Consider the following 13853-nt stretch of genomic DNA (forward strand, 5'->3'; position numbering starts at 1 on the left):
TGTACTTTTCAAGTTGCTTCAAATCTCTTTGGGAGCCAGGTTGGATACAATTATCAGCATCAGAGAGGCAGCATTGGACGATGGAAAGAGTATTGCACAGGGAATCTAGAAACCTGAATTCCAGTCTGGACTCTCCCTAACAAGATGTGTGAGCATAAACCAGCTATTTTAGTTCTCTGGACCTCAGTTTTCTCCTTTATAACATAAGGGAGCTGGATTAGTCAATTTCAGAGAACTCTCTCATCTCAAAGTATTATGACTTCCTTCCATTTTTCCAAAGTAAAAATAATAACTTTTAATTCTAGTGTGAGCTATATACTACCATACCGGTTTTACATAAGAAATGCAGAGGATGTTAGAATATTAAAATATACATATCATTAAAATACATTTCAAAAATTATTGCACTTGATGGATTTTAATGAAAATAAATTCAGCACAGGTGTGAAAACACCTGAACATGGAAAATAGTCAGTAAATATTAGTTTTGTCAAGTTCTCAGTTACTATAATTGGCCGTTTTACCGTTAAATGCAGTATCTTCTTACGAGGCGCTATAGAGTAGTAGAAAGAGTATGATGTTTACAGTGAGAACTGGATTCAGATTCCATCCCCACCATATACTAGCTGTGCAGTCTTGCGTAAGTCACTTAGTTTCTCTGAGTTTGGTTTTGCACATCCTTAAAATGGAGACACTAACGTCTATCCTGCAGATTTTGAAAATTAAATGAAAGAATTTATAAGTACCAGGAACACAATAGGTTCTCAAAATTTAGTTCTTTTACCTTGATATTTATAATTTACTTTTACCATATAATATTTCACTAATTTGGTTTTTACATAAGATATCTCCTGCTAAATGCAGATGTTCAGAATCTGGCCTTGTATACCTCACAATGTATAATTTACCCAGGAAATAATTCAAGAAGTCATCTTGCAACATCTTGGGTCTTCCCAATAGATGTTTGGAATCAAAGTAGGTTGATTCAGTCTGTAGTGACACTTAGCCAAAAGTAAATTATCAAATGCACATATTTTTTACTGTAAGGATATGAATACAAAAACACAAATGTCCACACATCCTTACAGACCCATTAATGTGCATGAGCCTCTATGTGTATATGTTTTAAAGGTATATTAGTAGTAAATTTAGAAAATTTTTGTTTACTTACCACATTTCATCCACTAATAGCATTTACTAACAATAGAGTTATCTTTGTGCAACAATAACATTTACTGCTTTTCTACTTATAAACAATTACATACTTATAGAGGAAAATTTAGAAAATAGAAAGGGATAAAGAATAACATTGTCCCATGTCTCACTGTTCTAAAAGAAATTATTTTAATATTTTGGTATGTGGCTAGCCATACATTTTTCTATGCATATGTGGCAAATGATATATAGCATATACTTTATATTATAACCACATTTAAGCATCTTAAAGGAAAGTAACAAGGAAGAATCCTAATGTTTGTCACTTGGACATTTTCATTAATATAGTGTACATTTTTCCCTGCCTTTAAAAATTCTTTTATGGCATTTTAAGCTTTCTTGTGTTCAGTTTTATGGATAAAGCTTCATATATTATTAAATCAGTCTTCTGTCATCAGATGTGTAGGTTGTTTCTTCAAGTTTTTATAGCATCAGTATTATCAATCTAATGCGGACTTTATAAACAAATACTCAAATCTGTGTCAGGCTAAATTCGCAGGAGCATAGTTAATTAGACAAACCATATAACAGTTTAAAGGCTTACATTATATATTGCCAAAATGCTCTCTGGAAAAGTTATACCAATTATTCTCACACCAGAAAAGAAAAAAAAAATGCATTCCCTCACATAAGTTCCAACACTGGGAATTATTATTTTAAAAGAAATCCTTGTCACCTTGAGGGTTGAAAGATGGTATCTCATTATCATTTTTAATTAGCATTTATTTGATTACTAGTGACCCTTTGATATTTCTTCTATTAGGGAACTGCCTGTTTATTCCTTTTGTCCATTTTTCTTTTAGGGCAGGCTTACCTATTTTATCCGTGTTCTACACAGAAAATTAAAACATCATTCAAGTGCTAAACCCAGCCTAAATTCTATTATGATGCAAAGTAATTGTAGGTTGTTAATGCTATTTACAAATCGTATATCAATTTTATTTCACCACTGAAATAAAAAGTTGCATTCACAATTACGTCTGTCTCCTCAGTGGAACTCAGTCAAGTAAGACAAACACTCCTAAATTTCGACTCTAAAACTGTTCACATTCTTATTGCTGCAGAATACTGTTCTAGTATCATTATTAAAGTACCTAATATATTTCTGTGTGCGCTTCATTTATTACATGCCATAATGGGACTGAATATCTTTAGTGCTGGTTATGCACAATTAACACTTAGTTATTGTCTTGTCACTTCCATCTCTACAAGACAAACTTCTTTAATGCAAGAAGTCAGCTAATCTTCATCAGTCAAGCAAAGCAGGCAAATTTTGTTACTCTGAATCCAGAAGTTTTCAATATAGGAGGCTCTCCTTATCCTTTGGCGTCTGCTTGGGAAATCTCTCCAATAAAGCCATCTGCCTCAGGAGCCTCTACTCATAGTAGCCAAATCACTGTCTTAGGATTGCACCTTTTCAAGTGACACACAAGGCCAATAGGTAATTTACAGGCACTTTCCCTTAAGCAAACTTTCTTGACCCCTGAAATTATGATTTTATAAATGCTTATAATTTTATTTAGCAAGTCATTTCATCTTAACTTTTAAATCACAATATCATTAAGTTCTAAAGCATTTCTGAGTGTTTAAAAAAGATAGTAGTAACAATGAACTTTGAAGATGGGTTATCTTCTCTGTCCTTTTTAAAAGGGTAAGGCTAAAAATGTGAATCCTGAATTAAAATCTAAAAGTTCGTTTTATTTTGAAAGGACCTGAAGAAGGTTATTTTGAACATCTTGTATGATAACATGAATCTCACTCAGAATTGGAAAATTCTGAGTAATAGGTTAATTTCTTAAAGATGAGTAAGCCCCCCCCCTTAGAAAATTCTAGGAAACTAAATGATGGTTTTATAAGAGAAGGGAAAAAATGCTTGTTTGTAATGAAATTGCCTCAAATATGTAGAACTGTGTAACATTAAAGAAAAAAAGCACTGTGCTAGGCTCTGTGGAAACAGAGGTGAATAAAATCCAGTTTCTCTCTTAGGGGTATTTAGAGCTTAGGGAGAGACAGGACATCAAAGACTCACAGAAGAGAAGAATGTAATCGATGCTAAACAGATCTATACTGAGGGAAGAGAGGTCTGTCCTTCTTGAAGTCTTAAGAAAGCACCAAAAGGTTGATGTCCTGGGTGTTAAAGGACTCTCTAGGACTGGTTAGGATATAGGAAGTGTGTCTGGTGGGGCGGGGGGTGGAGGAAGCTAAGAAGGCTGGGTGCAGTGAGGAAAGGATTTTCCAGACAGATGGAGCAGCAGGCAAGGCATGGAGGTGTGAAAGCAAGTAATGTGTTCCGGAAATGAAAAGTGGCTCAGTGTGCTCAGAGATTAGAGAGGGAGTTTTGTAGGGACGTGGAGGAATATGGGATAGAGAGAGGAAATTGTAAAGGTAGGAAATCAGTGAGCTAAAGTCAACATGAGCCCAAATTTAAATTATTCATCAAAAGTATCTTTGTTCTTTAAGGCTATTCAGTTCTAGAATAAGTCTTTCTTAACCAACATTTGTGGCCTACCCACTTCAAGTGGTAGTACAGGTTACGGTGGTATTTCAGAGGGTTTAAAAGAAATTTTACTCATGGTCATTTACCTCAGCACTGCTGCCCAGAGTGGGAAACCTGTTACACATTCATGAGAAAATTTGAAATGCCAAAGTAAATGATACACCAATAAATAAGTGCTTTGGGAAAGATCAGAATAATTTGACGGGGTCAGGGAATACTGATGGAGGGAATGGAAACTAAAGAATTTTGATTGATTGATTGATTGACTGAAGTATAGTTGCTGTACAATATTATATGTTACAGGGGTACAATATCCATAATTTTTAAAGGTTATACTCCATTTATAGTTATTGTAAAACACTGGCTATGTTCCCCGTGTTGTACAGTATATCCGTATAGCTTATTTTATACCTAATAGTTTGTACCTCTTACTCCCGTACTCCTATATTACCTTAAAAAAAGAATTTTTAGAATTTACGTAGATGGAAAAAAGGGAGAAATATCCCTGGCTAGGGAATAGCTAAGCAAAGGTGAGAAGATTATTGTTACCAAATAATCATGAGAGCAAATTTTTATACAGTTCTGATCACACACCAGACATTATTCTGTTTTACATGTGCTAACTCATTTAATACTCAAAATAACCCAGAAGTAGGTACTATTATTAGCCTCATTTTACAGGTGAGGAAACTGAAGTATAGAAAATTTTAAAAACTTGCCCAAGATTACAGAGATAGAAAAGGGTAGATTCAAAATTTGAACCCAGGCAGTCTGGATTTAATCTCTGGATTCAGAGCCAGTATGAGGACCCTGACCTATTTCAAGATGAAGATTTGCTTTTCTGACAAAGTGGGTATAAGTGGGAGTAGATATAGTGGAGTTAAAAAAAGGTAGATGCTAAATAATTGATAACAGGATTTGTGGTGTGGGTAGTGAAACTTGGTACAGAAAAGATTGTTGGGAATGCATTGTGTGATGACAACTGAGCTGTCACTGGGAGAAGACAGTAAATTTGTTCACAGGTGTACAATGAGTATATAACCTGCACTTCTTTCTGAAAACAAAGTACAGTATCAAAATCTCCATCTTTTAGTAACTGAGGATGCTAAATAGAACAGTAGAGACATTGGAAATATGGAATGGATCCCCTTTCTTTTTAAAGTGCTGTGGAAATGGAAATTAATTATAATTGGCAGTCACTAACGTTAGGAAAATAAGATGACTAAATTTACATTTTCATTCTTAAAGAGGATATCACAAATGAAAGCTTCCTAGCAGAGGCATTTGATAACCCGCTCAAAACTACTCTAAGCCCCGTATTTCTTAATTATCGTCTGTACTTTTCAAGTCTCTAAGACCATATGAATTCAACTGGAGTTACTCCAAAATGTCTGGAAATTCAATCTATGGTTAATTCTAAAATATTTAGATTAGGTGGCTTAATAATCTGATTGGGCATCTTTTTTTTTTTTTTTTTTTTTGCGGTACGCGGGCCTCTCACTGTTGCGGCCTCTCCCGTTGCGGAGCACAGCCTCCGGACGCGCAGGCTCAGCGGCCATGGCTCACGGGCCCAGCCGCTCCGCGGCATGTGGGATCTTCCCGGACCGGGGCACGAACCCGTGTCCCCTGCATCGGCAGCCGGACTCTCAACCACTGCGCCACCAGGGAAGCCCAGATTGGGCATCTTTTTATTCCTTAACATTTTTTTAATGATGGCAGAATTAATTGAACTGACTATATCACAAGCGATTAAGATTAATTTATAAGGAAGATTATCAGTTTATTTTCAAGAATTTTAGCCTGACCTATTACTATATATACATACGCTATCCTCTGGCCATCACAATTTTTATAATATTTTTCTGAAATGCTAAATGTCATCAGGACCTGGTTATAGAACATTGGAAATTAGCCTTTCTTACAAAATCGCAGTTATAGATCATTTTGTTAGGTGTCCGATATCTGCATTGCTATTCCTCTAATTTCTTCATGTTTATATATATGACATTTTAAAGGAAGATATCAATCCTAATTGCAAAGCAATCATAATCTGTTCTTAACTATAGCTTTCAAACCTGTTTTGTTTACGTTAAATGTGTGTGACATTCCTCACCTATGTTCTGTTTCATTTTGACCTTTAAGTATAAATTGATATGCACATAAAAGGTACTTTATCCAGTTGACAACATATTAGTAACAACATATCTCAGGTAGGAATATTTTAGATGAATTCCATTTATATTGCAAACATCTCATTGAATAATAAGCTCTCTTTTGAAAACCTATGTAAAGAAGTAATCATAATACAAAAACCTATATAACTTCATAACCTAATGCTTTACCGCCTCCAGGTAGAAGCATGGATTTTTTTAAATTGCTTTCAGTCATTTATTTGTTTTTTTTAAATTGAAGTATAGTTGATTTACAATGTGTTAATTTCTGCTGTACAGCAGAGTGATTCAGTTATACTATATATATATATTCTTTCTTATATTCTTTTCCATTATGGTTTATCACAGGATACTGAATATGTTTCCCTGTGCTATACAGTAGGACCTTGTTGTTTATCCATTGTATATATAATAGTTTGCACCTGCTAATCCCAAACTCCCAATCCATCCCTCCCTCCCCCTCTCTCCTCCTTGCACAAGTCTGTTCTCTATGTCTGTGAATCTGTTTCTGTTTCGTAGATAAGTTCGTTTGTGTCACATTTTAGATTCCACATGTAAGTGATATCATATGGTATCTGTCTTTCTCTTTTAGATGTACTTCCCTTAGTGTGAAAATCTTTCGGGACTTCCCTGGCAGTCCAGTGGTTAAGACTCCATGCTTCCTCTAATGGGGGCACAGGTTTGATCCCTGGTCAGGGAACTAAGATCCCACAGGCCATGTGGCATGGCCAAAATTAATTAATTAAAAAATTGATGCAAAAAAAATCCATAATGGGCTTCCCTGGTGGCACAGTGGTTGAGAGTCCGCCTGCTGATACAGGGGACGCGGGTTCGTGCCCCAGTCCTGGAGGATCCCACATGCCGTGGAGCGGCTGGGCCCGTGAGCCATGGCCGCTGAGCCTGTGCGTCTGGAGCCTGTGCTCCGCTACGGGAGAGGCCACAACAGTGAGAGGCCCGCGTACTGCAAAAAAAAAATTTAAAAAATCCATAATGAACAAAAAAATAAAATAAAAAAAAAAAACTCTACATCCATCCATATTGCTGCAAATGGCATTATTCCATTCTTTTTGTGGCTGAGTAGTATTCCACTGTGTGTGTGTGTGTGTGTGTGTGTGTGTGTGTGCGCACCACATCTTCTTTATCCATTCATCTGTGAAAGCACAGTTAGGTTTCCATGTCTTGGCTATTATGAATTGTAAAAGCATGGATCTTGAATCCAATGAGACCAGGGTGCTTTTCCTTCCTCTACCATACATATTCTAGCTATGGAAACTTGGGCAGGAAGTGTTAGGTTTTTCATCTGAAAAAGACAATGTTAATATTTACTTTCTCAGTTGGATTTAAGGAATAAATGTGATCACTGTATATACATGCTTAGCCTTAGCACATGGTAAGTAATTTATAAAAGGTGATTATTTTAATTACCTACATTCCAAACATTGAGGGAAGGCTTTACATATTACATTTCTACTCTTTACTGCCAACTTACAGAACTTACTGATGTTAAAGATCAAAATCCTGAAGTTTCATTTTCAATATTGTGAATGGAAGGTTGGAATTTGAACCCTATTCATTGCAAATGTCTCTCTGCCTTTCAAATACTTCTTATTTTAACATTCCTACCATCCAGTGATGTAGTTGTTTTATCTTACCCACAGAGAACTGACTCAGAGAGAGTATGAAATACACCCTATATCTTGCATTGAGTAGGTGAGAGCCACAGGACTCAGGACCAAATCCCCAGGCTCTTGGCTCAGTGCTTTTCTCACTATAATTACTCCGATTGTATTAATCTACAAATAGAAATTACCTAAATTTCAAGGCCCCTGAAGGTAAGGATGACATGACACAACATGACAAAAGAAAAAACAAAAACAAAACACGTTTTTATTTGATAGCAAATAGAATTTGGAGGCTTTTTAACAAATTAAAGCAAAATTTTAGACAGTATGGAGTTGAAAAAGTACTTCCAGTTTAGTCGGTTTTTAGGGGAAAAAAAGATTCAATAACATCGGCTGGAACACGAGCGTATTTTATTAAAATTATTTATTTTTGGTGGATATTTTATTATTAGCTTATTAGTCAATTCAAATTAATTTCAACATTAATATAAAGCGAAAAATTTGAACAGTAATCAGATATATTCTGCATGCTACTTTATATAATCTCACATAAAAGATAAGTATCTAATTTGGCTACTTACCCCTGCCCAACAAAAGAAATATTTCCTTTTATTCAGCATATCTTAATGATCAGGATAATCTACAAAAACTGGTTTATTCAAACACTACTTTTTAAGCACAATATTTCAATTTTATAGTTTGCAGCTAATAAAAAGAAGATATACTTAAAGTCCAAACTTGAATGTTCATTGTACCCAGTAGCCTTGACCACAGACAACTGCAGGATTTCAAGATCAGGGTGTAGTCTGTACTTTCAATCAGCATCATCAGCAGGCAGTAATCCTGGGGAAAAAAAGTAAATTCCACAAATAAACAGACCAATCTTCCTTTAAGAGGAAAGCTAATTCTTTTCAAACTACTTTTTTTATTACACTATTTTCCTCTCTATCTACTTAGCTAGAATAAGGATAAATTTCCAAAGCTACCCAGTTGGAAAATAAATAGGTTCGCTGTTTGTCTAGCATTCCAATCTTTGCAAATGTAAATCAGCCCAACTGCTCCTCATTTAAACCTTCAACTTCACAAAACATTAAAGGGTGGCTTTCATGACACAATTTAATCTATCCACTAAGATTTCTGCTTGAACATCATTTGAAATTGACTATCTGATAAAGAGAGACTACTATCAAAGGTCAGTGAGGTCAACTTATATAATTACAAGCAGTTTTACTGGGTCAACTCTACCAGACACTGCTGTTTGAAGGTTAAATTGTTACAATTAAAAATATATACAAATCTCCCCAGAGTTACTTTATTGTTAAATGTACCGGAAACAGCGCAAGCATTTTTTCTGACCTTAATTGTGTCCAAAGTGTCACCACTGGGAAATTATACAAAAAGAGGACTTATTAAAAACATTACAATCTTGCACATTAAACAATGCTTTATAGAATAAAATGCATAATTAGCTACTGGAAACTAGTTTATTTATCACATCAATGTTAAGAAGTTCATCAGGTTACTCCCTTTGGTTTAATTGGAAGGACTCTAAGAGATACATTTACTACATCATAGTTGGTGAACTTGCCACAGACAAAGGAATATGGCCCAGCGTCTGAGTCTGATGCTAAAATAACTTTCACTTCAGAACAATTACTTCCAAATTACTAGAATTTAATCACATTTTAATAACAGAGTAAAAGGAAGCTTTAAGTGAGAAGCTGTAAAATGGGCTATTTTCTAATCATTTGATTCATTTTAATGCCTTTTACTTTTTTTATAAAATGGATAAATGGGCAATGATGAAAGCCTCCATAATCACTGCCGTGAAATATTATTATCATTGTTTTAATGAATGTAAATATAGATCAGTTCTTTTTTTCTTTCCAATATGGTAAAAAAAAAAAAAAAAAAAAAAAAATCACCTTTGCTGCCCAAGGTGTTTTCCTCAATGTTCTTATGAGTTTTATATATAAAAGTAGGATTTCGAATTTTGTGTGTAGCATTTCCTTAAATGACCAGAATGGTTTAATTCTGACAACAAGGCAACTTTCTAAGCCAAACTTTCAAACTCAGGGAATTACCATAAATTGAAATGATGAAATGATGATTAGGAAAAGAAATCTTCAAATGTATAGATCTGAGTGAAGTCATCTTAAACATTTTATTTTTGTAAATATTTTCAGATTTTGTGTTGGAGACAAATTTTTCCTAAAGAATAACATGATCCTTTGCCAGACGGACTACGAGGAAGGTTTAATGAAAGAAGGTTATGCACCCCAGGTTCGCTGATCTATCAACATCACCCCATTAAGAATACAAAGCACTCCATTCTTTTATCTTTTTTGCTCCACGTGTATATAAGAATTGACACAGGAACCAACTGAATAGCGTAGATATAGGAAAGCAGGATGGTTATATGGGATAAAAGGCGGACTGCATCTGTATGTAGTGAAATTGCCCCAGTTCAGAGTTGAATGTTTATTATAAAAGAAAGAAGTAATGTACATATTGCTGGATTTTTTTGCTTGCTATTCGTTTTTTTGTGTCACTTGGCATGAGATGTTTATTTTGGACTATTGTATATAATGTATTGTAATATTTGAAGCACAAATGTAATACAGTTTTATTGTGTTACCATTTGTGTTCTGTTTGCTTCTTTGTATTGTTGCATTTAGTACAATCAGTGTTTAAACTTACGGTATATTTATGCTTTCTGTATCTACCAGCTATTTTAAATGAGCTGTAACTTTCTAGTAAAGAATTGAAGAGCAAATCTCACTAATGATACACATATAAAGCAAGTCTATCAACATTAAAAATACTGAAAAAGAAGGACACACAAAGCATTTTAGCAACATCCACTTATTGCCACAATGATATCAGTGTTCTCATTTCACCCCCTATTTTCAGGGGGTTAAAGGTCAGCTTTAAAAAAATGCATAAAAATTTCATCTTAAAGCACTTTCATTTTTTACCAACGTGAAAAGTGCCATTTTTAGAATAACTTTAAAGCTTAACAGTTACCCTTTTAATACCCTTTTTCTGTGTGTGCTCTTTACCCCGTAAATGGCTTTGTTTTGTTTCCTTCAGCCATTCACCGCTTATGTGAGCTAGTGCCTTTGGGTACCATGTAAAAATTTTCCAAAGGGTTACTTTAAAAAAGTGTTACCACAATTATGAGATAATTTTAAAAAGATAAATTTCTTATACAAACTTTGCCCAGATCTCTCCATAAGAGGTAAGCATATAATAACTTTATGATTTGATACATTTCTGGCACCAAAAGGTTTTGAATGAGAATCTACTGAAACCATGATAATGCACATTGAATCTATGATCATATTTGAGGAGTGAAGTCACTTTTGATCAGAGCAACATAGTGCTCACAGAATCTTCTGGAAGAAGAGAAACAAAGGGATTGATAAAAAGCTGAGAACTGGTGATTATATATTTTTCTGTATTTACTTGCCACTTACTTTAATGTTCAAAAGTGAACACTTTAAAAGTTTGATGTGTCTTACTCTCATTGCTTTCTCTAAGTAATTACCTGCTCAGAATTTATTACACTTGGGCTGAAATCTGTCATTCCGTTTTTTAAAGGTGAAAGATTATTCCCTTATCTACATGATAGCTGATAAAAAAGAAAGCTTTCTAGAAACAAAAATTTTGGAGACTGATTATTTCAATTACAGTTAAGGAAATAAAGTTGCGACTGTGTTCCCTTCTTTGGGGTTGCTCACACTTTGCTTCTTTGCTTCTGTTCCCTGTACTCAAAACTACTTTTCAGCAGATCTGATTCCTCAACAGGCACAATGAAGCATATTTTTACTAGAGCAACTTTTAGTGCTGTGGGCTTTCTTTTTTCTTTTCTTCTTTTTTCTTGATCACTTGTATAGGAAACAATATTCCCCAGTGTTACTTGCATACATACTTTGTCCTGCCGAATATGCATTGCAGATAAAAATTAAATGTGATACCTGAATTCTTGGTTTGGGGCCAAAATATTAAACTGAAAAATCATGCTGGTGTGGATTTGAGTTGTTTTCAAGCAAAGCTTTACTCTGAACATGCGTGTGAATCTGGATATTGCCTCTCATTTTTAAGAAGATGGTTCTGTGAAAAGTGAACGATACGTATTTTTACAGATGCTTTATGGCTGAGTGTTCAAGTCACATGTCCTCCAAATTTGACATATACCCCCAAAAAAGAGTTTCAAGAGGCCCACAAAATAACTATTGATATTATTTTAGCCTTTGAGCCGTACATTTATTTCATGAAAAGACTTGCATAGCCAAACCCAAAAAAAAGCAAAACAGAACAAATGGGAGGAAGGTGGGGGAGATATGTAAGAAGTGGTTTTCCTAACACAGCCCTGCTAATCCCCATTAAGAGTTGTTTGAAATTCATGTGGATGTAAAAATGTAATTGTCAGTATCTTTTTGCATCATCTTTTTTAGATTTAAATGGTTTTGCATATGCTTATCAATATGTCAAAATTCTTGTAAACTGGGAACAAACTTCTCTCAGCTTCTTGAAGCTGTTCAATTATTCCTGCCACCCAAAGACCAACAAGGTCTTTTGCTTAATCCTTCGGGAATGAATTCTTATGCTTTTTACTACAAACAAAATTACTCACCTGGATTAAAGATTAAGGCCTTAATCTCCTTAGATTATCTTTAATCTCCATAAAATGGTGGAACAAGACAGAAATAGGCCATTTTACAGCTAATTGCCCATAAATAGTAGCATTTTCGACTGAAGCACTAATTGTCTTGACTACTCAAAGTCCCTGAATTGTTGTCAGCTTTCCCCTTTGTGTTGTGTAGCCCTGACGTCACTTAGCTTGTTATCTGAAGCCTCCAGTAGAACATCTCCGATGGAGCATTGATTTCTCAAGCAGCAAAAGCTCCCTTTCCAACACGCATCTCATATAGGCTACCTATGATGAAGGACCAGGCACTTCCACTCCACTAGAGTGCTGGCTGAGTTTAAAAGCTGAACTGTGTTTGTAATTTCACTTTCATCTTGCTTAATAAATATCTGCTGGATTCTTTCATTCATTTCTTTAATATTCGGATTTATGTTTTTAATAAAAGGGGTATTACACTATTTGATTGCACTTAATGGGCAAAATCTAAGATGATATCTGGAAAGCATACTATGAAAAAGAAAAAGAAAAGTGTGTAAGGACATTTACTTTCAAAAGGTGAATCGTAAGCAGACAAAGTACCTCAAACGCATTCTCCAAATATTATATTTAGGATCTCTGAGCTAGGTAGTTGGGTGCTATTTACTTTTGTGGGGAAAATAAAACTGTCAAAAATGAAGGTAGCAATTGCTGGGTATAATTTTGTACATTTATACAAATTTTAAGGGATCGTTCTGAAAGCAACCGTGTTGCTCTTGTCAGACTAAATTTCCAATTTCCTGGTTCCTGCATAATGAATTAAAACAAAAAACTCAACTAAATCCTACATTTTCAGGAAGAATGTTGTTCCTTCACTGAACCAGGGTGCTAAAAATTACATCTGTAGTAAAACACACCATACACAAGTGATTTCTTTTCAACTATCACTTTAGGCAAACCGCTCTCTGGATGGTCACTTAAACAATTTCATAGAAATGATACTGGCCAAACATATTTAGTGTTCACTTAACTAAGCTGCAAAAACAAGGTACATGTTTATTGTAATAGGCCATTAATGCAGAATACAATTTTGGCAAAAGCCCTTTGATTATTACTTTTTCTTAAAAATGCCATTACAGATATTTCCTAAATGTGATTTTTAATGCAATGTAAGGTAATAGGAAGCAAAATTTTAATACAGCTATTATTTCACATGACATTTATTAAGTACCTACTATGTGACAGGCCTTGCCCTGAGCACTCAGCCTCCTTGTGAGGCCGACCTAGGATACTTTGTGTGTCAGATAACTTTAGGAAGTCTTTGCACTGGTTTGTACTCATCTCAAACCTACGAATAACAAGCACACAAAAGCAAATACCGCCTCCTACCTATTCAGCATGTCATTGGTATGAAAGCCCCAGAAAATATCTCAAGTAATCAATGCATTCAGAGAATTATCTCACACAAGTTACTCATTAACTCAATAGCACATAATAAAAAAGAACATCAATTAATTAATGAGTCACCCTCAGATCGCTATGATTACAGTAGCGCTCTGTTGAAACAGCCGTTATAAATGGAGCTGCCTCTCTTTATTCATTGTTTGCAGTTCGCCCAGTATTTGGCTGAAACCAGTGTCATATTTAACATGTGCCTGTAGGTAATTGTGTGATTAGTATCATAAATGAAGGATTCTGAATATCTACTGCTTATAAAA

At 34.8% G+C, this 13853-nt stretch overlaps 1 protein-coding gene across 1 annotated transcript in view; it reads left to right on the plus strand.

Annotated features, from left to right (window-relative positions):
* Positions 1-12617, plus strand: part of LMO3 (LIM domain only 3) — a 57898-nt gene extending 45281 nt beyond the window's left edge. The window contains 1 exon segment of the mRNA XM_007454613.1: positions 9692-12617. Within this exon segment, the coding sequence (XP_007454675.1) occupies positions 9692-9797 (106 nt within the window). The 3' untranslated portion in view covers positions 9798-12617.
* The last annotated feature ends 1236 nt before the right edge of the window (positions 12618-13853 follow it).

This window comes from Lipotes vexillifer, unplaced genomic scaffold (assembly GCF_000442215.2).
Source record: "Lipotes vexillifer unplaced genomic scaffold, Lipotes_vexillifer_v1.1 scaffold911, whole genome shotgun sequence".
Lineage (NCBI taxonomy): Eukaryota > Metazoa > Chordata > Mammalia > Artiodactyla > Lipotidae > Lipotes > Lipotes vexillifer.